The sequence below is a fragment of the Heterocephalus glaber genome, unplaced genomic scaffold, assembly GCF_053883595.1.
Source record: "Heterocephalus glaber isolate CG9 unplaced genomic scaffold, H.glaber_assembly_v1.0 deba00001781, whole genome shotgun sequence".
Classification (NCBI taxonomy): Eukaryota; Metazoa; Chordata; class Mammalia; order Rodentia; family Bathyergidae; genus Heterocephalus; species Heterocephalus glaber.
The window spans coordinates 11311568-11338201 of NW_028258467.1; the positions used below are offsets into that span (position 1 = coordinate 11311568).

The 26634-nt window shown below is 41.7% G+C and overlaps 1 protein-coding gene across 9 annotated transcripts in view; it reads left to right on the plus strand.

Annotated features, from left to right (window-relative positions):
- The window catches only part of Clec16a (C-type lectin domain containing 16A), a 224433-nt gene that overhangs the window by 31019 nt on the left and 166780 nt on the right, over positions 1-26634 (plus strand). For all 9 annotated transcript variants that reach the window (XM_087202956.1, XM_087202950.1, XM_087202952.1 and 6 more), the window contains exons 8-9: positions 1188-1241; positions 4299-4412. In XM_087202956.1, the coding sequence (XP_087059082.1) occupies positions 1188-1241; positions 4299-4412 (168 nt within the window). The remainder of the gene's footprint in view (positions 1-1187; positions 1242-4298; positions 4413-26634) is intronic.

A 26634-nucleotide genomic window follows, 5' to 3' on the forward strand; every position in this document is an offset into this window, starting at 1 on the left:
TTGTGCATCTTCCCTAAGGTGTCCTCATCCCAGTAACTTTTTGTCAGAGTTATCAGAGCTAATTTATTTGGAGGCGATCCAGACAACAGCAGAACTTGTGTGGAGTAGACAGGAAGGAATGAGCACACTCAGGGAAAGATCCCTGACTCTGACTGTCCCCAGGTCCCTGGCCTTGGAGTCTTCTGTGGGGATAGGTATGGGTCCTTAGGTACCCTTCCCTTGGGGTTTGTAATTCAGTAGGTCTGGGCTAGGACTGGTAATTTACCCTCAGGTGATCCTGGGCACTGGTTCTGGGATCCCCTCTTGAGAAACATTGCTTCAGGGAGGGGAGGCCTCTGTCTATCCTTCCAGGTTAAGGGGGCTGGGAGAGCAGAGTTAGAAGGAGGCAGGACAACCTACTGATCCCCCTGCAGGGGACCTCCTCAGATGTGTCCCAGGAGGATGTTGTTTCCTCTTTGGAGGTGGAACATGGGGATTCTTGCCACAAATAAGTAAATATAGTGCAAGAAAGTTTCCCCTTTAATTAGTCCTCAGAGACAGTTCAACAATGGGCTCATCAGCAGGCTTTGTTGCCTCCTTTGTCGGTAGGCATCAACAGCCTGGGAATTGGAGTCAAATTTCTGCTCCCTAATTTCCTAACCCTGTGACCTCGAACAAGGCAGTTAACCTCTCTGAGTTTACTTCTTTGGCTGCAAAATGAGGGTCCTAAAGATCCCTGCCTCTCAGGGCTGGTGTGAGATGGGGCACTTGAAGCTCAGTAGAAATGAAGAACTTTTTTGAGACTAGAGTGCCCCAGACCTCCTCCTCCATGTTTTGAAACCCCTTCCCTAGAACAGGCCTCTCAGGCCTCTGTATTAGGATCTAAATGCCCAGCTGGAGAAATGGGCATTCCTGGTACTCAGGAGGAAGCGCCTCTCTTGGGTCAGTCACCAATCCAGGACTGGGGGTGAAGGGTTTTACAGCTGGAAACAATGGCCTAGCGAATAGCACTGGGTGGAATTAGGCTGCACCAGTCTACTCCAGAGTGAACTTTTGCCTAGCACCATGAAAGGGCCTTTGGATCAGGAAGAAGTCAGGGACCCAGGCACTTCTTCAAACAGCTGGCTTTTGGTGGGGAGTGTATTTTCTGTGGCTCTCTTCTGTGACCTGAACCCCCTTCTCTCTCTCTTTCCCTCACTCTTCACTAGGGAGGAGAACGACCGAAAATCAGCCTGCCGGTATCTCTCTATCTTCTGTCCCAGGTATGTTTGCTCGTTCTCCAGCATCCTTTGCACCTGTTCAGTGTTGCTGCCTTTCAGGAAACCCCCAGACTGCATTGCCCATCTCTTTCTGTGATCCCCATCTTGAAATAAAATCAAAATATAAAGAAAGGGGCATTCTATTTTCTAGTCACTGAGTCGAGGTGGCTTCATAGTAAGGAATAGAAATTTTAAAAGAAATGAAAAATAAGTCAAACCTGGCCCTTGTGTAATTGAGTTTTATGTGGGGCCTGAGGTTTCCAAAACAACCAAGGAGTGCTTTTAAATACCCTGGAAATGTAGGCTGCATGGTTTTCATTGATAGTTTTTTAAAATAAGGCCCAAGCTGCTGGCCCAGGGGTGCATACATGAAGCAACCTTGGCTTGACAAACTTCCTGCAATGAGGCTATTTTTAAAGGATTTTGTTGTGTTTCTAGTTCCCAGACTACCTTCTGAAAGGTGGCTTATAGCAGCTCCAGTCTCAGATTTGTGTCTCAAGCCAGTTTGTCTACCTCACCTCCTTAAACAACTGTGTTTCCTTCTTGTAATTATGTAATATTTACAAGAAGGGAAAAATTCCATGGTGACCCAGTTACATAACTTTAAAAATATTTTTATTACTAACAGTCCAGACTCATAGGCCATCTCATTAGCCTGTCAAGTAGTCAAATGTTCGACCAGAGCTCTGTTCTTACTTTTGTGATGGCACCAGTATTTATTAGCTTTGATGAAAGTCTGTCATTCTAACTGGATCTCTCACTGCTTCAAGTTTGGGGAAAGACTCGGCCACTGGCTCCTGACGTGGGCAGGCTGACTGGGATCCAGCTGTGGCTTGACCACTGCTTCTGTCCCGGAGCCTTGCTCTTGTGGCTCTATTTACTCAGATCTCTGCACGGTGCCCACTCTGTCTGAATGCCCTTCTGTGCCACAGAGGTCAGTGCAACCTCATCCTCTCTGGCAGCTTTTTCTGCACCTTGTTACAGATCCAGCAGCATCTCCTGCTGGGGATTCTGGTAGTCTGGCAGGACCCAAACAGGCCAGTTGCTCAGCCACAGGAGTCCTGTGGAAAGCATCACCAGGACCCTTTGGCTGTTGAAGCATTACATGGCTGCTGTACCCTGAAGCGAGTACTTTACTGGGGAGGCCTTTTACTTCTTCTCTCAGAATGCTCCTTCTGTTTTCTTAGTGAAGAACCAGGAGTACAGCTACCTAATTCAGTCGTACATGAACTTAATTCTTTTTAAATAAAGTTTTTTAAGTTAAAAAGTTCAACAAACTGAACATCACGTTTTCATTTTTTTGAGTTGAGACTCCTGGTTTCTACCCCAAATACAATAACTTCTAACTACAGGGCTTTTTTAAAAATGAAGCCTGATCAAAAAATACAGTGAACATTTAATTTAAAAAAAAAAATTATTAGTAAAAGATGTATTGACATTAATTCCCCCAAAATAATCCCTCTGGCTCTGAACACGCTTATCTCATTGTACTAGCCACTTTCTTCTTTGTTCATTTTTTTTGGTGCCAGGGATCGAACTCAAGCCCTTGCACTTGCATAACAGGTGGCGAAACCACTGAGCTAAATCCTCGGCCCTGTACTCACCACTTTCTGAAGCTGTTCTGGAAGTCCTCTTTCACGAGTGTCTTTCGTTCTGCTTTTGTGGCTGCCTTGATATCCTGAATCGATTCAGGTCATTTTGACTTTGGGGAAGAAGCAGAAGTCACGCAGTGCCAGATCCAGTGAATAAGTTGGATGAAGACACACCATCGTGTTTTTATGAGGCTGCTTTCTGTTGGAAAGCACTTGGCAGCAACATTCACTGTATTTCTTGATCACACTTCATAAAGACATGAAAGAGGACTTCTGGAACTCTTTCAGAAAGTGGCAAAAATGATGCAATAAATGTGGTTAGAGTGAGAGGGAGTACTTTGAGGGGAATTAATGGCAATATGTCTTTTACTATAATAAAAATTTTTAATATAAACACCATATTTTTTGATCAGTCTTTGTATGTCCTTCTGGAGATGTTCACTGCCAGGGTTTCTGAACTCGGGGTGATTTTGCACCCTAGGCAGGATCTAGCATGTTCTGGAGATGTTTTTAATTGTCATGACCTTGGAAGGATGTGCTGCTGGTATCTAGGGGGAGAGGTCAGGGCTGCTGCTAAATGTCCTGCAGTGCACAGGATTGCTCCACACAAAGGATTAGGCCAAAGTGTCTGTAATGCCAAGTTTGAGAAGCCCTGTTCTGTGTACATATAAATGAACAAATACAACTATGGGTACGTATACTTTTTATATACAAATGGTAGATACACAACACACTGTGCTACACCTTGTTGCCTTTACTTTTCAAATCAAGATAGCAAGTGTATCTGGACCAGTAGGTGGTTTTGAATACCTACTGGTTTTGATATCCAAAGCTGTTCCTCTGAACATTGGGCAACAGGGTGGAGTAGCAGGGCCCTCTTAGACCAGAGCCTGCTGTTTTGCATCCTAGCATGACCAGATCTGCCTCTGGCTTGTGTGGCTTTTCCCCAGTTTCCACACCTACAGATACGGCCATGGGGTCACAGTGTGCTAAAGCCCACCTCAGGACATAGAGCTCATTCCAGTGATGGAATCTCTGTGAGGCTGTCCCTTTGCCAAGTCCTTCATTGGAACAGTACCTGCCAGCTCCTTCTTCTGGTATAGCTATAGTATTGAGACAGTGCATTCTATCTTATAATCAAATTTGACACTAACATGTCTTTGAGAAGGAAGGAGTGTGCTTGTTTGGCTACATCTTTCCATGTTGCTCCACTTCAGCTAGATTTGGCTTCGTCCAGCCATGAGGGATGGTCTCGCTTTCATGCACTTCCTACTGAAGAAGAGCAGCCAGCCAAATAGGCAATAGTCTGGAGGAGAGGCCAGCCCTAGAAGAGAATAACCAATTTTTCCTGGATGTAACCGATTCTTTGGACTTTTTGTGGCCCACCCTGGGTTGTTTCTGATCAGGGAAGGAAGACGTGGAAAGACTGTACTCTTTACCATGTATCTCATCTCTACTTTTCCAACAGGTCTTCCTCATTATACATCACGCGCCACTGGTGAACTCATTAGCTGAAGTCATTCTGAACGGTGATCTTTCTGAGATGTACGCTAAGACTGAACAGGATGTTCAGAGGAGTTCTGTAAGTCACTAGCTTTGAGACTATTTTTCAGCCTTGATAAGAAGCCTTTCCTTGTTTTGTTAGTCTGTGATTCTCTAAAACTAGAAACCAACATTCTGTTTTTACAGCAGTGATGGTGACCCATAAGCCAGTCTGGGTTTCAGGAAACCTAATCAGAGCTGGAAATGCATACCCAGGAAAGCCTTGGGTCAGATGTGAATGGTAGATTTGATTGATCATATGTTATTGAAGAGTAACGGTACCACTCTGCACCTCAGATTGTGTATCTGTGAGGTGCTGTCATTGGGAGAGATGAGAGGTGAGAGGCACAGATATCCACCCATGTTGGGCAGCGGCCATGTCTGAGTGCTGCGGGGCCCGGAGAGAGAGCAGTAGGGAGTGCTGGGGACTGTGGCAGACTGAAGCGTTTTGCCTCCTTTGTGTGCATTCGTTGTTTCACCTCAGTCTTCAGTTGTTCAGCAGAAATACGATGTGATATTGCCAAGTTTTCTCATATTTCCAGAGAAGCTGGAGATCTCCATTTTTATATTAAAACTTTCAGGTTTCAAATCATCAGCAAACTATATGTATAGGCTAAATAGAACGTGTTTGTGATCTGTAAGACCTTGAATTTGGAGGGAAACACCTGATGACTAGAGTTGTGACTTCTTCCAAGGCTTTTCTGCTTGTCCCCTGTGTTTCTTTGCTGTATCCCTCCTACCATCCTGCCCATTTGTTCTGAGCTCCAGTTGCCCTTGTACTGACCCAGGTCACTTTTCTCTCATCTTCCCTGTATTTCTGCCTCTACCTCTGCCCTTACTATACCCACAGCCTGGAAGGCCCTTGCACCTGGTACCCTCTTGTTAGAGATCTCACCCTTTCTAAGCTCCTTCTGGTAGGCATTACATCTGTCACCATATCGGCTGCAACATGGCCTTGGCATTCATGTCTGAGATGAGCACAGTGTGTCTTGTACAAAGAGCTTGTTTCCTAAGGGCTGGCTGTCTCTGCAGCCAGGTGCTCAGCAGGCAGGAGCCAAGGGTTAAAGGGCCAGGGTGGCCCCAGGACAATACCTATGTTGCCATACCTGGATGTGTGGGTAGAATGTAATCCTGCAGATGAAAGGCCATCACTTCAGAGAGTACAATTACAGGAGGCCCCCGCCTTTCTGGTTTTTCTGGTGTACAGTGGTCTGGCCAGGCCGGCCTGCCTTTCTTTCTTTCTTTCTTTCCTTTCTTTTCTTTCTTTCCTTTCTTTCCTTTCCTTTCTTTCCTTCCTTTCTTTTCCTTCCTTCCTTCTCTCTCTCTCTCTCTCTCTCTCTCTCTCTCTCTCTCTCTCTCTCTCTCTCTTTCTTTCTTTCTTTTTCTTTCTTTCAACATTTGGACCTCTGAAAAGGTCCCACAAACTTTCTATCCACCGTGGTGGCAGCATTCGTTCAGCCAGATTGAGTGGGGCTTTTGCATGGCCTTTCTCATTTTTAATGCTTTCAATAAGAATGTATTAAGCCCTTTGTGCCATGATGCTCATTCCTTGGATAGACTAAATCATAAATGATCTCTGTTGCACTGGAGTTTCTATTCCCATAGAAGAGACAGATGTGGGTAAATATACAGATAAATATCCTATCTCAAGTTGGATAAGCGCTCTAAAGGTGAAGGAGTGTTTCTAAGAGGGTTTAACCTGAAGATTAAATGACATGAGCTAAACAGAAAAGACCCCTCCCCTATGGTCTAGTTCATGATGTCATCTGGTCTGGAAAATGTACAGCTGCCTTAGTATTTATGGAGCCAGAAGTGTTCCTGGGGAACTCCTTGAGCTAGCTTTTGATAAGTGCAAGCAGCAGATGCCAAGTCAGCAGAGCCAAAGGGCCTTCTGTCCAAGCAGCCAAGTACCCCACCAGCAGGGTGGCTTTGGGCAAGTTGTTTTACCCCACTTAAGAAACAAGGAAAGCAAACCCTACTCTGAAAGCTGTTGGTGAGGATGGGAGAAAATATATCCCAAGTGCCCAACAGGGTACAACCTGGCCCTCAGACCTATTTGATTTGCCCTTCACAGTATTTAGAAGAAAATTTGATAAGTTGCTAACATTAAAATTTATAAAGTTTCACCTAATGATCTTGAGTTCTAGAATATCTTGAACAGCCAGAAGATCTGGTCTCCATTATGCACAAATTTCTGCAGGAAGCTTTGCAAAGGCTGCCTCAGCTGATGAGACATATGTTTGTATTAAATTTGCCTTGTCCCCAACCAGCACACTCTGTTTACATTAATAACAAATTTGAGATGTATTGGGTCCCTTTGGGCTGTGTTGTGGCACATCCCCAATGTAGCTGTGAGGGCCTCTTCACAGAATGTCTTCCCATGGCAGTGCTGCAGCTATCTTGGTGTTGTAAGAGATGAGCTCAGAGGTCTCTGGGGTTCACAAGGTTGTTTTAAATTGTGGTAAGAATACTCAATGTGAGATCTACCCTCAACAAAATATAAGTGCATAATATATTATTGTTGGCCAGTGTTGTCCAGCAGATCTCTGAAGCTCATTCATCTTGAAGTTCAGCGTACTCTCCATCTGCCACAGAGCCACCTGTATAACCGAACTTTATACCCATTGAGCAACTCCCTATACCCCTCCATACCCCCTGCAGTCACTGCTGTCCTCTCTGCTTGTATTAGTTTGATGACTTTGGAGGCATCATATAAATGGAATCATGTAGTATTTATCTTTCTATCACTGGCTGATTTCATTTTGTAGAATGTCCTCAGAGTTCATCCATGTTGTTGTATATGGCAGAATTGCCTTTTTTTTTAAAAGCTGAATAATATTGCATTGTGTGTATATACCCATTTTCTTCATCTATTGATAGGCAGTTTTTTCATTGAAATTTCTTTTTGTTTTGGTACTGGGGATCGAACTTGGGACCTTGCACTTGCGAGGCAGGCAGCAGAACCACTGAGCTAAATCCCCGGCCCCGTTGAAATTTCTTACTGAGATAATTGTAGATTTGGATGCAATTATAAGGAGTAATAGAGAGATCTTCCCCAGTTTCCTCCAAGAGTCACATCTTGCTTGCGTGGTATCACATGTAAGACATTGACGTGGATGTTCTGGGCTTGCAGTTGGAGCAAGAGCACATTGCAGGGATGGGGATTTAGCTTAGGGTTTCCGCCACCTGCCCCACAAGCGCAAGGACCCGAGTTTGATTCTTGGTACTGGGAAAGAAAAAAGCACATTGCAGATTACTGGTGACTTCTTAGCTTAGTACACCCACCTTGATTGAACTCTCTTCTCAAAGGGAGCATTTAGGAGAGCTGTCCTTCCTCTTGGGGGACCTCTTCTTGGAGTGAGAGACACACAAAGTCCCTTTTGTTCACAGTCACCAGTCATGGTGGTTGCCTGAACTGAAAGTGAGACTCTTTCTAGTGTGGAAGGAGCAGAGTGAAAGTGTCAGCTTTCTCCTTCCGCGTACTGCCTTTCTCAGGTGTGAGATAAAAGCTGCTCATATTTTGTTGACTGCAGTTGAAATTCAGGAAGAGGCCCCAAAAGTGAGATGAGTCTTCTCTGTAACTTGCTTGAAAATAGTCCTGTGTTATTTACCTTCCTTCCCTATGTGCAAGAAGAGTCTCCTATTGTTTCCTGCCTGGCTCGGATGTGGTTGATCAAATTTGTTTTAAGTTTCTTGGTCTTTTTTAACCTACTTTCTCCTTCCCGTAATTTGTAGATAAGTTACTGGTATTGCTTCATTTTTACCAGCAGACCTCTCACAAAACCAAACCAAAATTGAAGAGAGAGGAGCAGAGGGGAGAACAGAGTTATTCAGAAGGACTGTAATTTAGGGTTAAATTTAAAACACATCAGCATGGTTAGATAAATGTCTAATTGAAATTCATCTGTGCATTGAAATCATATGGTTCCTGCTAAGGGATGATTCTTGCTGTAATTCTGATCCAGAACAGATAGTGTTTCTTGTCTGGGGAAGCAGAATAAGAGAACACTAATTGTGAAGCTAACATTTTTGCAAAACAAATACAGATCAAAAATTTGATCAATGTAGCTGAGCATGGTGGCACAGGCCTGTAGTTCCTACACTTTGGAGGCTGAGGCAGGAGGATTGTGAGTTTGAGGCCAGCCTGGACTACATAGCAAGACTGTGTCTCAAGAAGCAAACAAACAGAAAAGAATGTGTGTGTTATTACCCATCTGTACATTTTACGTTCCTGTACCTTTGTGGTTTTCTTCAGCACGTGTCAGCTGTGCACTTGTATTGAGTGTTTAGGGATGTGTGGGGCACAGCGGAGCTGCACCCCTGTCTGTACTGTCTTTCTGCCCCCCTGGGAAGAGGAGACTGAGACTTGAAGATACACAAGTGGCTGGCTATTGTGAGACTTGCCAGACACTCAGGAGAAGCTCAGTGCACAAAGAAATGTTGCAGTGGGTGCAGTGGCAGCAGGGTCACAAGAGCTCTTGTGACCATCTCCTAAATGACTCTCAGAGCAGAAATCACTTCTGAACCTGCCCCTCATGCACCACCTTCTCCAGGGCTGGGTTTCAGGGAGGAGTTGGAATGGGTTGCTTCTGGCGCTGTTCCACATGCTACCTCACGAGACAGCTGAGCACTTTGGAGCCAGCTGGGACCCCTCAAATCTGGGGTGCTCATCTTACTGGGTATCCCAGGGTGAACTATTTCACTTCACTGGGCCTCAGTTTCTTCACCTTCACAGTGAGACTGACAAAATGGTTTTTTATGGTGTGGCTTAAATACTGTGTATAGTGCTTATTCCAAAACCTAGCATGCATAAATGCGTACATATTAGATGTCTTCATTTCTGTGATCTCAGTTACTGAGGCTGCATAGAGTCCTCATTCCCCCAATCTGGAACCCCCCTGCTGGCCGGCAAACTGGTATCTGGTTTGAGGAACATGGAAACAGGCACTGTGTACCCTTGGGAGACACCTCATGAACAGACACAGAAGCCTGGAGGGAGAGGTGTTAACAGTGATGACAATAATGAAGACAGCTAGTGTTTTGTGTTGAGTGACAGTGAGCTAAGCCCTCTTTCTGTGTGCATTCTATGCCCTGCAACTTAGCCACAGGTTTAATCTCTGAACAGTGCAAATTCTTCACTGCCCCTGCATGTCCCCATGTTAGTTGGCTGTGAATTCAGAATGAGGACTAATGATTTTAGGGCAGAATAGATTCACCTATCCCAAATATGAATGTTGACTATCTGTCTCTCTCTAGGTACTCGTTGGAATAGTCCCGGATGATTCTCTGGGGATCCAAGAGTGAGTGCACACCTAAAAAAATTAGTACCAGTTCTCTGCATGACACCTGTCATTTTTAGTAGCTGGACCATCTGCTTAGCAGGCTACTCCAGCAGGATATGGTGTGTGGGGCCAGTGGCTAAGAAAGCAGCACCCTTGCTACCCTTAAGTTGTATGCTTGCTGATTCAGACCCTCGGGTCCCCTTCTTGGGGATGCAGGGCTCTTTCCATCCTGAGCTTGTGTCTGAAGATAGCTCAGTCTCCCAGGTACTGAGTGACTGGGTAGGATAGTGCCCCTTCCAGCTGGGAGTAGAAGTCCCCCTATTCTTAGTGGCCCTGACTGTGCTCCTGACTTATCAGCTAATCAGTGCTCATTCTGAGGCACACACATTCTTCTTCTTGAAAGTGCTAATAGTCTGGGAGAAGGTTGTGAATTCTAAAGAACAAGTAGACCTCTATAAATCAGGACCTTAATTGGTCCAGTTGCAGGCATTCCCACCAAAAGGATTTGATCTCTGTGCGTATTCTCCTTTGCATTGCCGTTGTGGACTTTCCCCTTTGCCAGTGGAATTACTGCTTTAGGGAACTTTTATCACCTGGAGAAGCATTGAGCGTGTCTGCTTTTATTCCCATGTAAGAGGACTTGACAGGATGAAAGAAAATCCAGAATCCAGTGTGTTCTGCATATAAGGAAAGACATTGTTGTCTGAGCAACAAGTGCCTCTCTTTGTCTCTTAGGGCAGAGGGTGGGCTGGATCACTGACAGTTGCCCAGCAGTATTGAGGCTCAGGTAGGAGCATCCTTAGCTAGGGATGCAGGTGACTCAGACTAAAGGTCATTGGCCCTACTCCTGATCCAACTGTCCAGGGAAGAGCCGGGGCCTTTGGAATTACTACATCTAGGAGGGGCTGGTAGAGAAAAACAGAGTGGGCAAAGTGGGGAGGGACGGGGACAGAGGACAGTGGGGAAGACTCTGTGACTCAAACCCTAGCTGACTTTTCTATATCTGCCCCACAGCATGACACAACAGGCTGAAGGTGGCCACAAGGCTGGAGATGCCTCTGTGGTGTGAAATCTATCCCACTCCCTGCTGAGTGGGACCTTCCCTGGACTGCACTGAGCCATTGATAACTTCTTTCAGATTTCAGCTCATATCAGGAAGTCAAGGGTGGAGATAGACAGATGAGGCATCCACAACTTCTGAGTCTGTGTGCTCGAGCTCTGCTAAGTTTTACTGCCGTCCATAGTGGCCTCTTGGGGGAGCTGCAATTTTTGTTTTTTTGTTTGTTTGTTTTTGGTACCAGGGATCGAACTCTGGCCCTTGTGCTTTTGAAGCAGGCGGTGGAACCACTGAGCTAAATCCCCGACTGGGAGCTGCAATTTTTAACCAGATTTTGAATTACTTGAAGATGGATCAGTATTTATTCATCTATTCAATAAGTATCTGTTGTGCATCTGCCATGTGACAGGCACCATTTTAGGCACTAGGGGAGCACCAGTGAAAAACAAAAACCCTGACATCATAGGAAGAGACAGAGAGAGAATAACTAGTAATAAACACCACAGTGTGTTAAATGTGAAAAGCCCTAGAAAGTAGTTGCCAAGCAGAGAAGGGACGTGGGTAGTGCCAGGAGGCTCAGATGGGTACAGCACCCAATGGGATGGCCATAGTTGACCTTTTAGGGTTGGGAAGGCGATATGTCAGCATAGACTTGAAGGAAGGGGAATGGAACCATGGAGATACTTGGAGGAAGAACATTTTGGCCAGGAAGAATAGCCAGTGGCAAGGCCCTGAGGTTGGATGTGCTTATGTGTTGGAGAAACAGCAAGGAACAGCATGGCAAGAAGTGTGGAGCAGGGAAAGAGGTCGGAGAGGACACGTGGAGCCCTGTGGGCCATGGGAGGACTCAGGAGATGACATGGGGGATGATGAGACCCTCTTCAACTCAACTTTATGTTCCCTGTGTTGGGCCTGGTTCCAGTAGCAAACATTGTTTGTCTTGAAGTAATGAGCATTGATATAGGAATCAAACACTGTCTTTTCTCATTGCTAAGACAAAATACCCAACACCTGAAGTTCAGAGAGGAAAGATTTATGTCAGCTCACAGTTTGTAGAGGTTTCAGTCCATAGTCGGCTGGCTGACTCCAAGGCAGGGTGGCATGGCAGAGGGGCATCACAGAGGAAAAACGGTCCATAGCAAAGAAGGGCAGACAGAAGGAAGCAAGCAACAACAGCAGAAGCAGCAGCAGCAGCAGCCTGCCTCTCCCTTTTATCTTTTCCAGGCTACCTGCCATTTGGGGGGTGCCACCCTCAACCAGAATGGGCCTTTCTGCTACCCACACCCAGAATTATGCCAGACCAATCAGTGGACTAATTTAGTAATCAATTCCAGTGTTGCACACTTAACCCCAGCCATAACACACTCTAGATCCAGCCACCTCTGAAAAGCACCCCCATGACCACGTGAGGTTTTGGGGAGATATCTAGACACAAGCCGTAGCAAGTCATGTCTCTGATGACCTACAGAAATCTAGTCTTGGTCAGTGCCAAAGTCCTGAAAGCAGAAGACCTGGTTTTGCTCTGTGATGCTTTGCCTGATGGAAGGCTTAGTGACTGCCTACAAGCAAGAAAAGAGCCATGTCCTCCTCATGTCCTGGAGACGCCTATCCTTTCCAGGGATTCCAGCAGATTGAACAACATTGGAGTGGCAGCAGCAGTGGCTTCATGTGCAAGAGCAATGCACCTCTCATCCAGGAGTTGATTCAAGTGGGCTTTCCCTTGAATGGGTTTGCCTTGAGCTCTGAGGGCAGCTGGGTGGCAGGTCCCAGCGGGCCTGAGACTGATTGCTGGTCTGCATAGAACCTCATACCTCAAGACCTTCTGGGTAGCCTTCAAATAAGCACAGGGACAGATTCTACAGCCTAATGGGCAAAGAGAGGAAAAAGATAACATTAAAGGGCTTTATTCAGTCAAATACTTTTGTTCTGGTGGCACTTAGCTGTGGCTGGGCCATTCCCTGATAGAGTAGTGCCCATCTGCTCAGCACAGCCTGGCTGGCTGCCTCACCCTTGACTCCTGGCTGTGATTGTTTTCTGTCCACCCACCATTGGAGGCTGGCGCCTGGGCCACAGGGAATCCAGATGACCAAGATTTGCATCCCTGTCCTGACAGTCTCCTAGGGGAACAGACAGTATATGAGCATGTCCATATAGGTTCCCCCCCCATTAAGTTTATTGGTACGTTTTAGGTATAAAATACAGTTACATACATCATTGGGAACTTGTACCATTACATGAGTATCTTGGTTCTTATTTTTCTCCCCTTCCCCTGCCCTCCCTTCACCCTCTCCACCCTTCCCTATTTGCAAAGACTTTGTTTCCATTTTTTTCCTTTTCTCACATTTTTTTCTTTTCCCTTCTTTCCTTTCTCCTCCCCCTCCCACTTCCCCTGCTCCTTTAGACCTTTACTTCCTATTACACAGTGTCAGCTATACATTTTTAAAATTATAATATCAAGATCTAGGAGACATTACCACAGATTTTACAGAATTTAAAAGGATATAGAGAGCCAGGAATTTAGCTCAGTGGTTCCACCGCCTGCCTCGCAAGCACAAGGTCCCGAGTTCAATCCCTGGTACCAAAAAAAACCCCAATAACACACACAAAAAAGAAGGATATAGAAAGCATATTACAAAAATCTGTTTTGAAATAAATTTGACAACTTTTAAGAAGTACCTTGGAAGACAAATTAATGAAACTGACTCCGGAGGAAATATAAAATTTGAATAGCACCTATTAAAGAATGTATATTCCTATCTTGAAAACCTACCTATATACAACAACAGGCTCATATACATTTTAACTGATAAATTATATCAAACATTTAAAGCAGAAAAAAAAGGAACACTTCTCCCCTCATTTTAGGAAATCAACATTGTGCTAATCCTAAAACTGGATAAAGATAATAGAAGAAAAAAGTATGAACATAGAAATTTGTTTAACAAAACAAACTATTAGAAGTCATATCTGGCAGCACGTAGAAAGTGGTTTTATTATAGGGATGGCAGTGTTGGTTCAGCATTGGAAGATCCACCCCCAGAAGTCATCATTTTAACAGAGGAAAGGAGAAAGCCATATGATCCTGTCACTAGTTGGAGAAAAAGTATCAGACTAAATTCTACAGCTGTTCATGGTAAAAGCTATCAGGAGACTAGAAGTAGAAAAGAACCTTCTCAACAGATTAAAGATATGTACTCCATACTTCCAGCAAGAATGCCTTATATGAATGGAGGAGATACAATGCTTTCTCCCTAAGGTGGAGAACAAGGACAGATATGCCTACTCTTCATCTGTCCATTAAACTTTGAAACATAGGCCTAAACCAAAATAGTCTGGCAATAAAATGACACAATTAAGATAGGATTGACAAGGTAGAAGCAAAATCTTTATATGTAGATGAAATGATCATCTACAGAGAAAATACTAAGAAATCTCTAGGAGCCCCTAGAACTTGTATTTGAATTTAGCAGGAAAACATAAGGTATATATAAAAATTCAGGTCTATGTGTACTTGCTATAAATGAAGAATTGGATATTGAAATTTAAAAGTTATGTAGGAGTACAAAGGAAAGTAAAAAGCAAAAGGAAAGAAAAAATGTTAGAAGACATTTAAAGACTTCCTCTAAAGCTACAGTAATCAAGGCAGTGTTGGTGTAAGGACATATAGATCATTGGAATAAAACAGAGAATCTAGAAATAGAACCACACATATATGGTCCACTGAGTTTTGAAAGATTATTTAACATTAACATTTTATAGAACATAAACTCAGTTCCAGAGCAGAGGAAAAGATAGGGTTTTCAGCAAATGGCACTAGAACACCTGGTATCCGTATATAAAAAATTAACCTCAACCCTTTATTTCCATACATAAAAATAACTTGAAAGGATCTATGAACCTAAATATGAAAGCCTACAACTATAAAACTTTAAAAAGAAATTATAAGGGAAAATGTTTATGAATTTAGGCTAGGCAAGAACTTCCTAGGATACAAAAAACATGATGTATAAAAGAAAAGAATTGATAAATGAGATTCCATCAAAATTTAGAACTTTAAATGACATCGTTAAAATGAAAAGTAGTCCTTAAACAGACCATATTTACAATGCATATAACCTATGACCAGAATATATGAAGAACTCTTACAGCTCATTAATAGACAACCCAATTAAAAAATAGACACAAGATGATAAATAGCCAGTACAGCACAAGGAAAGGTATGCAACACTAGAATCAGAAAAATACTAATCAGTATAATAACAAGATCAAATTATACACTCATTAGACAGATGAAGTTAAAAGTTTTAAAACCCTTGTCATGACTTTTTCTTTTTGTTGGATTCTCCCCCTTTGTTTGTTTAATTTGTCACGCACAACGGATTCATTCTGCTGGGTTTCCTGGGGTTGTGATCCTCATTGTCTTTTCCTAAGATATTGTCTAAAATGTTTTGGAGTGTTGGTTTGGTATTCATGAAGTTCCTAAGGTTCTCTTTGTCATGAAAGTATGTTATTTCTCCATCAATTTTGAAAGATAGTTTTGCAGGGTACATCAGTCTGGGTTGGAGGCTGTTTTCCTTTAAGGCTTGAAATACATCACTCCAAGCTCTTCTTGCCTTGAGGGTTTGCATTTTGAGAAGTCTGCTGTGATTCTGATGGGCTTTCCTTTGTGATTTGTTTCTTTTCTCTCATTGCTTGTAGAATTTTGTTTTTCTATTGGGTTTCTGGAATCTTAACTATAATATGCCTATGTGTAGATTTTTTTTGATCAAGGCTGGTTGGAGTCCTATATGCCTCACTTATCTGTATGTCAAATTCTTTTCCCCTGCTTGGGAAGTTTTCTGCCATCACTTCTGTGAACAGTTTTTTTATGTCTTCTGCACTCTCTCCTATTTCTTCATTGACTCCAATCAGTCTTATGTTATTCTTCTTTGCATTGACTAGCAGCTGCAGGATTGCTTTCTCATGGTCCCTTACAATTTTGAAGCAATTTTTCTTTTCCTGGTCACTAATTGCAATCTTATCTTCTATATCTGAAATTCTGTCCTCACATTGGTTCATTCTGCTGCATAGACTTTCAATGGAGTTTTTAATCTCCTGGAAATCTGTTTGTATCTGTTTTATGGATTCCATTTGTTTCCTATGCTGGGATTCCATCATGTTCCTCAGCTTCTCTATTTTTTTATCTGTTTCCTCTCTATATTTATTAATCATGTCTTGCACTATGGGCACAATCTTTGCCGTTATCTGAGAAATTATTTCTGATTTCATTTTTTCCAGATCCTCTTTTGTTGCCAGTTCAGGGAGTCCAGGTGGTTGAGTATCAGATTGTTCCATCTCGTTTCCCTTTGGTGTTGCTGTAGGTGACCTGGAAGTCTGTTTTTGAGGCTTGTTTATGTGTCTTCTCTTTTTCACGGGGTGGGGGGTTGCTGCTGGCACCCTCGCGGCTCACCTCCTCTGCCCTAGGAGCGATGGAATGGTGGTGGGGGAGCCTCCTCCTGGGTGCTGGGATTGGCTCACCTCCTCTGCCATAGGAGGGGTGGAATTGTGGTGGGCATGTCCATGTAGGTTTAATACCAGCCTGCTCAGAGTTGAGGCATTTAAGTCAAAGATGGGTAGAATCAGAGTAGACACCAGTGTGCAAGATACATGCTGGTTATATGGAAAGTGAATGTCCTTGTTTGTCTCATTTAGCATCTTGTTCCATCCTCCATGTTCTTTTGTCTCCATCTGCAACGATAGTTGCATCCAGTTTAGCATGAGATAGAGTAAACATTCTTTTGTTTCAGTTAACTGAGAGTCACCAATATCTCAAGAGTTCATTACCTTTTTTAACATTTGTTTTTATTAGTACATGTGCAGTACATGATGTTTACATACATTGTATGGAGTTGGTACATGTACATAACACATCTTAGTTCCTTTCTGCATCCCCTTTCCCTCCCATCCCTCCCCCTCTCTCCATCTCTCAACCCCCTTCCCATTTGAGAAAGATCTATCCCCTACTTCCTATTATCTATCTTTTATTTTGCTCTTTACTTGCAATTTGGGTTTCCCTCATAATAAGAGAAACCATGTGATATTTAAGCTTGTGTGTCTGCATCTATTTTCCTACAGATGACTCAAGCTCTTCTTTATGACAGAGTAGTACTCTGTTGCATATAAATGCCTGCTTTTCTTTATCTATTCATCTGTTGATGGACATACGAGCTGCTTCCAAGATTTAGCGAATATGAATTGTGCTGCTGTAAACATAGGTATGCATGCATCTCTGTAATATGATGTCTTTAACTTTCAGGAAGATACCTAGAAGGGGAATAAGTGAGTCAAATGGAATTTCTAGTTTTAGTCTTTTGAAGAGTCTCCATGCTGATTTCCATAGTGGTCGTACTAGTTTACACTCCCACTAACAATGTAGAAGGGTTCCTTTTTCACTCTAGCCTCATCGGCATTTGTTATTATTTGATTTCTTGATGACGGCCATTCTTTCTGGGATAAGATGGTATCTCAGTGTTGTTTTAATTTGTATTTTTCTAATGGCCAGCAATGTTGAACATTTCTTTATGTATTTCTTGCCCAATTGTATTTCTTCTCTGTGAAGTCTTCACTTGTTCACTTTTTGATTGGATCTTTTATTTTGGGGGGTCTAATTTTTTGAGGTTTTTTTTTTTTTTTGGTACCAGGGATCAAACTCAGGACCTTGTGCTTGCAAGGCAGGCACCAGAACCACTGAGCTAAATCCCCAGCCCTTGAGTTCTTTATGTGTTCTAGATATTAGTCCTCTGAGGAATAGCAAGCAAAACATTTTCTCATTCTGTAGATTGTCTTTTCTCTATGTAATTGTTTCTTTTTCTGTACAGAAGCTTTTAAATTTGATATGTATGATCCCATTTGTTGATTCTCCATACTATTTCCTGTGTGACCAGGGTTCTGTTCAGAAAGTCCTTGCCTATTTCTATGTCTTCAAGAGTTTGACCTATTTTATTTTTCATCAGGTTAAGTGTTTCTGTTTTAACATTTAGTTTTTTGATCCATTTTGATTTTAGTTTAATACATGGCGAGAGATATGAATCTATATCTAATCTGCATGTGGATCACCAATTTTCCCAGCACCATTTATTAAAGAGGCTATCTTTCCTCCAGTGTATGTTTGGGGGGGGGGGCAGTACCAGGAATGGAACTAGGGACCTTGCGCTTGCGAGGCAGGCGGCGGCACCACTGAGCTGAATCTCCGGCCTCTCCAGAGTATGTTTTTGACTCCTTTGTCAAAGATCAAATAGTTGAATGTGCTTGGGGTTGTTTCTGCATCCTCTATTCTGTTCCATTGCTCTTCATTTCTGTTTTGTGTCCGTAACCTGCTGTGTTTTTTTTTTTAATCATTGTAGCTTTATAACAAGTCTGTCACTGTGATACTTCCCGCTTTGCTCTTGTTACCGAGGATTTGCTCTGTTATTCTCGGTCTCTTTGGGTTCCGTATGAATTTTAGAATTGTTTTGTTCAGTTCTGTGAAGAATGTTTATAGTTTGATTGGGATTGCATTAAATCTGTATTATCGGTTTTGGAAGTATGGCCATTTTGAGTATATTAATTCTACCTGTCCAGGAACAGGGGAGGGATACTTTTCCATTTTCTGATGTCTCTTTGATTTCCCTTTTCAGAGTATTGTAGTTTTCATTGTAGAGAACTTTCACTTCCTTAGTTATGTTAGTTCCTATGTATTTAATTTTTCTTGGTGCTATTATAAATGATATTTTTTCCACATTTCTTTCTCAAAGAGCTCATTATTGGTATGAGGGAACACAAATTTTGTGTGTTGATTTTGTATCCTGCTACATTGCTGAATTTGGTTATTCTAGGAGTCTTTGGATGGACTTTTTGGTGTCTTTTTTGGAGGTCTAGTGGATCATGTCATCTGTAAATAATGATAATTTTATTTCTTCCTTCCCTATACATAACCCTTTTCTTTTTCTTGCCTAATTGCTCTTGCTAATATTTCAAGTACAGTAGTAGTGATAATGGACATCCTTCTCTTATTCTAATTTTAGAGGGAAAGCTTTCAGTTTTTTCCCATTTAATATGATGTTGGCAATAGGTTTGTCATAAATGGGTTTTATCAGATTGGGATAAGGACCTTCTGTATTTTCTTGAGGTTTGTTTTTTTTTTAATCTTGAAAGGATATTGGATTTTGTCAAAGGCTTTTTCTGAATCTATTGAGATGGTCATGTGATTTTTGTCCTTGCTTCTGTTTATATGGTGTTTTACATTTATTGATTTCCATATGTTGAACCATTTTTGTATCTCTAAGATGAAGCCTATTTGTTCGTGATGTATGATCTTTTTGATGATTTGCTGCATTCCGTTTGCCAGTATCTTGTTGAGGATTTTTGCATCTATATTCATTAAAGAGATTGATTTATAGTTCTCTTTTTGGTTAGATCCTTGTCTGATTTTGGAATCAGGGTAATGCTAGCTTCCAGGAATGACTTTGGGAGTACTTCTTCCCTTTCAATTTCATTAAAGAACTTGAAGAGTATTGGTGTTAGATCTTCCCCGAAGTTTTTATAGAATTTAGTAGTGAATCCAACTGGACCGAGGCTTTTTTTAGTTGGTAGACTTTTTATTACTGCTTCAATTTCATTGCCTGTTATTGAATTACTCAAGGTTTTAAAACCTTCTTGGTTCAATTTTGGTAATTCATATGTATCTAAGAATCTATCCATTTCTTCTGAATTCTCCACTTCATTGGTGTACAGTGGATAATCTTGATCTTGGCAATGTCCACTGTAATTTCATCTTTTTTTGTTTCTTTGCATTGATTTGGGTCTTTTTTTTCCTCCTTTTTTAGTTAAATTGGCTAACAGTTTGTCTATTTTGTTTAGTCTTTTAAAGAACAAACTCTTCCATTCATTGATTCTTTGCATTTTTAGGGGGAGGTCTCAATATCCTTGACTTCTGCTCTTGCTTGCATTAGGGGCCTTGTTATCTTTTCTTAGACAGCAAAATATGCTAGGTGTGGTGTTGCATACCTGTTATCCCAGCTACTTGGGAGGCTGAGGTAGGAGGATTGCAAGTTTGAGCCCAGCCTGGGCAACTTAGTAAGACCCTGTCTCAGAATAAAAATATAAAAAGGGTTGAGTATATAACTCAGTGGTAATTTGCCTAACACACACAGGGCCCTGGGGGTTCAATCCTCAGGAGAGAGAGAGAGAGAGTGTGTGTGTGTGTGTGTGTGTGTGTGTGTGTGTGTGTGTGTGTGTATCTTCCTGAAGAAATACCAAATAAATGGTTGGTATGTCATATTTTAAATGAGGGAGTTTGTGGCATTTTCTCTTGTGTGATTGAAGGGGCCTTTTTAGTGCTCATGAGGATCTTGAAATTAACACATCCTACTGGCTCTTGATTGAATGCCAGAGACAGTGCCAGGTGTAGTACAAGGCCTTCAGGGATGGAGAAGTGACCTGGGGTGGAGAAGGTGAGGGAGACAACACGGGCCCCCTACAGACCCAGAGACAAATCAGAGCTTGCTTTTTTGGTTTTTGGGGGGTACCAGGGGTCGAACTCAGGACCTTGCACTTGCGAGGCAGGTGGCAGAACCACTGAGCTAAATCCCTGGCCCACCAAAGCTTGCTTTTTTGAGAAGAAATCTCAGCACAGTGTTGCTGTAGCTTACTCTGGTCTTGGAGTTTGAGGGCTGAGTGTAGATTGTGAAGTTCTGCAAGCTGACAGGGTTTTCCAGTCCCAGATCAATGGGATTTCCTTGGTTTATATCCCTACAGCTGCAGTACTCCCTGATAATGGCCAATTGGTGGAGAAGAACTTGGTGCTCCTGTTAATGGATATGGCCTGTTACCTCTCCTTGTTCCCCACTTGATAGGTTTGATTTTTCTTATTAAATTTGGCTGCAGTTGTCCATTCTGGATGTGCGTTGGGCTTTAGTTCCACATTTCCACATTACTCAAGGTTTGGCATGTGACACATGCATCTTTCCATCAGCCTGGCATTCATTCCATCTGATGTTTGCTTGCTGATCACCTCCTTCTGCAGTGAGAACAGGCTCACCCTGCTACAGATGTCAGCCCACCTCCCTTCACAGGCAGTTGTAAAGCCACGTGTTGCAGTGCCATTGGTTACAGATGCTGTAAACCTGGGCCATGGTGACCCTTCAGGGCACTAAGAGGTGGCAAGAGATAGCACTCTTGCTGTTAACACTTTGCAGGTGGTAGCCACCAACCCAAGTACTCAGTGAGCACTTGAAAGTGCCTGGTAATTCTCTGAATACCTTACATATCCTGTCTGTCTTGAACCTCCAAACAACTGAACAAGGAAGGGAGCTATTCAGGCTGAAGAACTTGTCCAAGGTTATCCTCCACTGGTGACAGGCAGAGCCAAGATTTGAATTCAGGAAGTCTTTTGGTCTCTGAATATATGTGATAAATGTGTGAAATGGGACTTGGAGGTGTAGCTCAGTGGTAGAGCATTTGTCACCATGTTCCAGGGCCTGGGTTTCATCCCTAGCATCACCAAAAACCAACTGAACAAGACCCCCCCCCCAACCCCCCGCCAAACCAGCCACTGAGCTTTTGTTCTACAGAGCTACCTACTTCTCCACTTAGTGTTGGCTCAGTCTTTTATTATTATTATTATTTTTTAAAGTGTTAGCTGTCAACTTTATTTTTCAATTTAATATTAAAAAAATTTAAATTAATGTATAACTTTATTATTCACTAAACATACATATATACAAAAGTTAAAATTATTTAAAGAAAAGCAATGCAAGGGAAAAAACTATAATAATATTCAAATATAATAGAACTCAACCAAAGCAAAACTGAAGAGCACTTAGACATTTTTTCATATAATTTAAAAAAACATCTTAAGCATTAACAAGACATCAAAGGATATGATTTGTTTTAGAAAGATTTTCAAAACTAATATTGAACAAATAGTGGTCTGGAAAAAAATTCTAATTAGCTAGTAGACTCCACATAGGCCAAATTTTTTAAATTTAAATTTCAATACAGTCATGTGACACATGATGCAAATATAATCTGACAAATATATTATTAGGCAACTTCATCCATGTGTATCGCAAAGTACCACACAGAGTGCCAACTTCTAAGTGCAAACAGAAAAGGTATACGTCAATCATCTGTGATGGCCCCTTGATATTATTCAAATATACAGTTAAATACAAGATACATGAGGCTACCATTGGCATAGCAGCACACTGTTTTACAGTAAACTCTTTTATATAAGTAGGATTATGCTCTAAAGGATGAAAAGCACAGCATGTTATGATAAGTACATAAAACAGTAACAGTCATTTATCACACTATGGAGTACTGTGTACTATACATAGTTGTATGTGCTTCTTCTAGAAACACACCGTTCTCTCCTTTGATCTCAGTGACTCTTCCTTCCCAACCCACTGATGAGCTCCAGCCTAGTCTCTATCTACATCTCTTCCTATAGTTTTAAACACAATCTATATATGGATTCTTTCCAGATTCCAACCTGTAACTCTAATCTCTCCCCTTCCCCTCTTGCCACCCCTACCCCTTTGAACCTTTTCTTCCTATTTCAAATTATCAGTTATTCATTTTAATCATTTTAATGCTTAATTACACTTTCAGTTTCTCACACTAAAGAAACTATTCGCTATTTACACATGTGTCCTATTTATTTCACTTAAGAGTATGGCCTCAATATGCATCCATTTAGTTATAAATGACTCTAGTTTCTTGTTCCTTATGGCTGAGTAGTACTCTATTTTATATAAAAAAAACCCACATCTTCTTTATCCAGTTTCCAGTTGATGGGCACTTGGGTTGTTTCCAATCCTTAGCTACTACAAATTGTGCCGCTATAAACATAGGTGCACATATATCACTGTGGTATGATTCTTTTAATTCTTTGGGGAAGATACCCAGCAGGGGAATTGCTGGGTCAAATGGGACTTCCAGTCCTAGTTCTTTGCGGTATCTCCATACTGCTTTCCACAGTGCTTGCACCAGTCTGCACTCCCACCAACAATGGAGAGGGGTTCCTTTCTCCCCACAGGCCCGCCAGCGTTTGTTATTGGTTGATTTTTTGATAGCAGCCATTCTTTGTGGGGTGAGGTGGAATCTCAGTGTTGTTTTCATCTGCATCTCTCAAATGACCAGTGATGTTGAACATTTTTTCATATATTGCTGCTTTTACTTCTTTGTCTGAGAAATGTCTGTTCATTTCAGATGCCCATTTTTGAATTGGGTCTTTGAATTTGGGGGGGGTCTCTTTTTTTTCAGCTCTTTATATATTCTAGATAGTAGTCCTTTGTCTAAGGTTCAGCTGCTGAAAATTTTTTCCCACGTTGTACATTGTCTGTTAGCTCTGTTGGTGATTTCTCTTGCAGTGCAGAAGCTTTTTAATAAGATGAGATCCCAGTTGTTGATTCTTTGTGCTAGTTCCTGTGCTACTAAGGTTTTGTTCATAAAGTCTTTACCTATGCCAGTGTCTTCAAGAGTTCTACCTAACTTATCTTCCAGTAAGTTTAGTGTTTCTGTCTTAATATTTAGATCTTTAATCCACTTCAATCTTAGTTTAGTGCATGGTGATGGGTATGGGTCTAGTTTTAATCTTTGGCAGGTTAAAATCCAGTTTTTCCAACACCATTTATTAAATAGGCTATCTTTCCTCCAATGAGGGTGGTTGGCTCCTTTGTCAAAGATGAGGTAGCTGAGTATGTCTGGAGTTGTTTCTGCATCTTCTAATCTGTTCCACTGATCCTCGGGTCTGTTTCTTTGCCAGTACCATGCTGTTTTTATCACAGTACCTTTGTAGTATAGTTTCCAGTTGGGGCCTATAATGCCCCCAGCCATGTCTCTGTTGCCTGGAATTGCTTTTGCTGTTCTAGGTCTCTTCTGGTTCCAAATGAATTTTTGGATTGTTTTCTCTAGTTCTGTGAAGTATATTGTTGGAATTTCAATCGGCATTGCATTAAATCTATATGCAAGTGCAAGAACCCGAGTTCGATCCCCGGTACCAAAAAAAAAAAAAAAAGAAAAGAAATCTATATAGTAGTTTTGGAAGTATGGCCATTTTCACTATATTGGTTCTTCCTACCCAGGAACAAGGGATGTCTTTCCATTTTCTTATATCCTCTTCGATCTCCTTTTTCAGACTGCTGTAGTTTTCAGTGTAGAGGTCTTTTGCTTCCTTTGTTAGATTGATTCCTACATGTTTCATTTTTTTGGATGCTATTGTAAAAAGAATTGTTTCCCGAATTTCTCTCTCAGTGAGTCTATTATTTGTGTATAAAAAGGCTATTGTTTTTTGAGTGTTGACCTTGTATCAAGCTACTCTACTGAATCTGTCAAGTCTAGAAGTCTTTTGGCAGAGTATTTTGGATCTTCTATGTAAAGTATCATATTGTCAGCAAATAATGACAGTTTCACTTCTTCCTTTTCTATCTTTATTCCTTTTATTTATTTCTCTTTTCTAATTGCTGTGGCTAATGTGTCCAGAACAATATTGAACAGGAGTGGTGATAGTGGGCATCCTTGTCTTGTTCCTGATTTTAGCATGAAAGTTTTCAGTTTTTGACCATTTGGTATGATGTTGGCTGTTGGTTTTTCATAGATAGCCTTAATCAACTTGAGATAAAAACCTTCTATTCCAATTATCTGTAGGGTTTTTATCATGAATGGTTGTTGGATTTCGTCGAATGCCTTTTCTTTATCTATTGAGATGATCATATGGTTTTTGTCCTTGACTCTGTTAATATAGTGTACTACCTTCATTGATTTATGAATATTGAACCATCCTTGCATCCCTGGGATATATCCGACTTGGTCAGGGTGTATGATCTTCTTGATGACCCTCTGTATTCTGTTTGCAAGCATCTTGTTGAGGATTTTGCATCTATGTTCATTAGGGAGGTTGGCCTGTAGTTCTCTTTTTGGGTTGGGTCTTTCCCTCATTTTGGAATTAAAGTAATGCTTGCTTCCAGGAATGAATTTGGAAGCCTTGCTTCCCTTTCAATTTCCTTGAAGAGTTTAAAGAGTAATGGTGATAGTTCTTGTTCAAATGTCTTGTAGAATTGAGCAGTGAAGCCATCAGGACCTGGGCTTTCCTTTGTTGGTAAATTTTTATTACATTTTCAATTTCACTCATGGTAATTGGGGTGTTTAGAATTTCTATATCTTTTTCATTTAACTTTGGCAATTCATATGTATCTAGGAATCTGTCCATTTCTTCTGTGTTTTCCATTTTATTAGAGTACAGGTTCTCGAAGTAGGTATTGATGATGCTCTGGATTTCTGCTGGGTCTGTTGTGACTTCAATTTTTTCATTCTAAATTGCATGGATTTGAGCCTTTTCTTTCCTTTTTTTTGATAAGGTTGGCTAAGGGTTTATCGATTTTATTTATTCTTTCAAAAAACCAACTCTTTGATTCATTGATTTTTTGGTATCGTTCTCTTAGTCTCCATTGCATTGATTTCTGCTTGGATCTTTATAATTTCCTCTCTTGTACAAGCTTTGGGTTTGTTATGCTCTTCTTTTTCTAGGAGCTTGAGGTTCTGCATTAGGTTATTTATCTGAGTTCTCTGTTTTCCTAATATGGGCATTCACTGCTATGAATTTCCTGTGTAGAACTGCTTTCATTGTGTTACATAGATTCCTGTATGTTGCATTGGCCTTATCATGTACTTGTAGAAACTGTCTAATTTCTTCTTTAATTTCCTCTGTCACCCATTGGTTGTTCAGGAGGGTGTTATTGAATTTCCATGTGTTTGTGGGAGTTTTGCAGTTTCTTATGTCATTGATCTCCAATTTTATTGCATTACGGTCTGATAATATACAAGGGGTAACTTCAATTCTTTTACATTTACTTAGACATGTCCTATGAGGTAGCATGTGGTCTGTTTTGGAGAATGACCCATGTTGGTTCAGTCTTTTATTTTTGTATTATTTTTTAAAGTGTTAGCTGTCAACTTTATTTTTAAATTTAAAAAAACGTTTTTGGGACAGTCTCACTATGTTGCCCAGGCTGGACTTCAGCTTGGAATCCTTCTGCCCTAGCCTCCCTGCTAGCTGGGATTTCAGGTGTGCACCACCCGACCCTTGCCAAGGCTCAGTGTTTACATCAGTCTTTTAGGAGCCTGGCCCAGTGTTGAGCAGCGCAGCAAGTGCTGTGGGAGGAAATGAATGTTTGAGCAGTGTAGCAGAATGGTCATGTATGTAGCACTGGAGCCAGACTTCCTGGATTCAGAACCTGGCTTACCTGTAACCAGTGTGGGATAAGGTTCACCTTGGGCACGATCCTCATCCTGAGTAGCTCTCTTTCCTGTTCAGTTGCTGGAGGAAAAAGCCAGGCAAGGTATATAAGGTCTTCAGAGCACTACTGGGCACATTCAGGTGCTTGCTGAGTATTTGCAGTGGTGCTACCTGGAAAGTGTAGCAACCACTTGGCACATGTCTGCAGAGAGGCTAATATAGTGCCCATTGATGAGTGTGCAAACTGAGGCCAGAGAGGAAAAGGTAGTGAGCCATAGAAACAGGACTCAAACCTGGCACCCTCTAAGGTGGGTGGGCCCCAAAGTCATGGATTCCATTCTAGCTTTACTCTACGCCCTGCCAGTGCCAGCCCCAATGCCAGTGGCCCAGGAGCATCTCAGGGGAGGCCAAGTATAGCCCACCAACAAACTAAAAGGGCCATGAATAGGAATATGCTAGGAGCTGGAGAGTCAAGTTCAAAACAGAGAATGTGATCGTGTTTTAAAAGTTAGCCCCTCCCCTACAATCTCTTCCATCCTAGTGATCTATTTGCCAAGGGGTTGGAAGTCAATACATAATTATTGAGAGCCCCTTTGTGCCAGGCCTTAAGGTAGGCATTTAAAAATATTTGGGGTATAGTATGGTATTTTAATACATGTACACAATG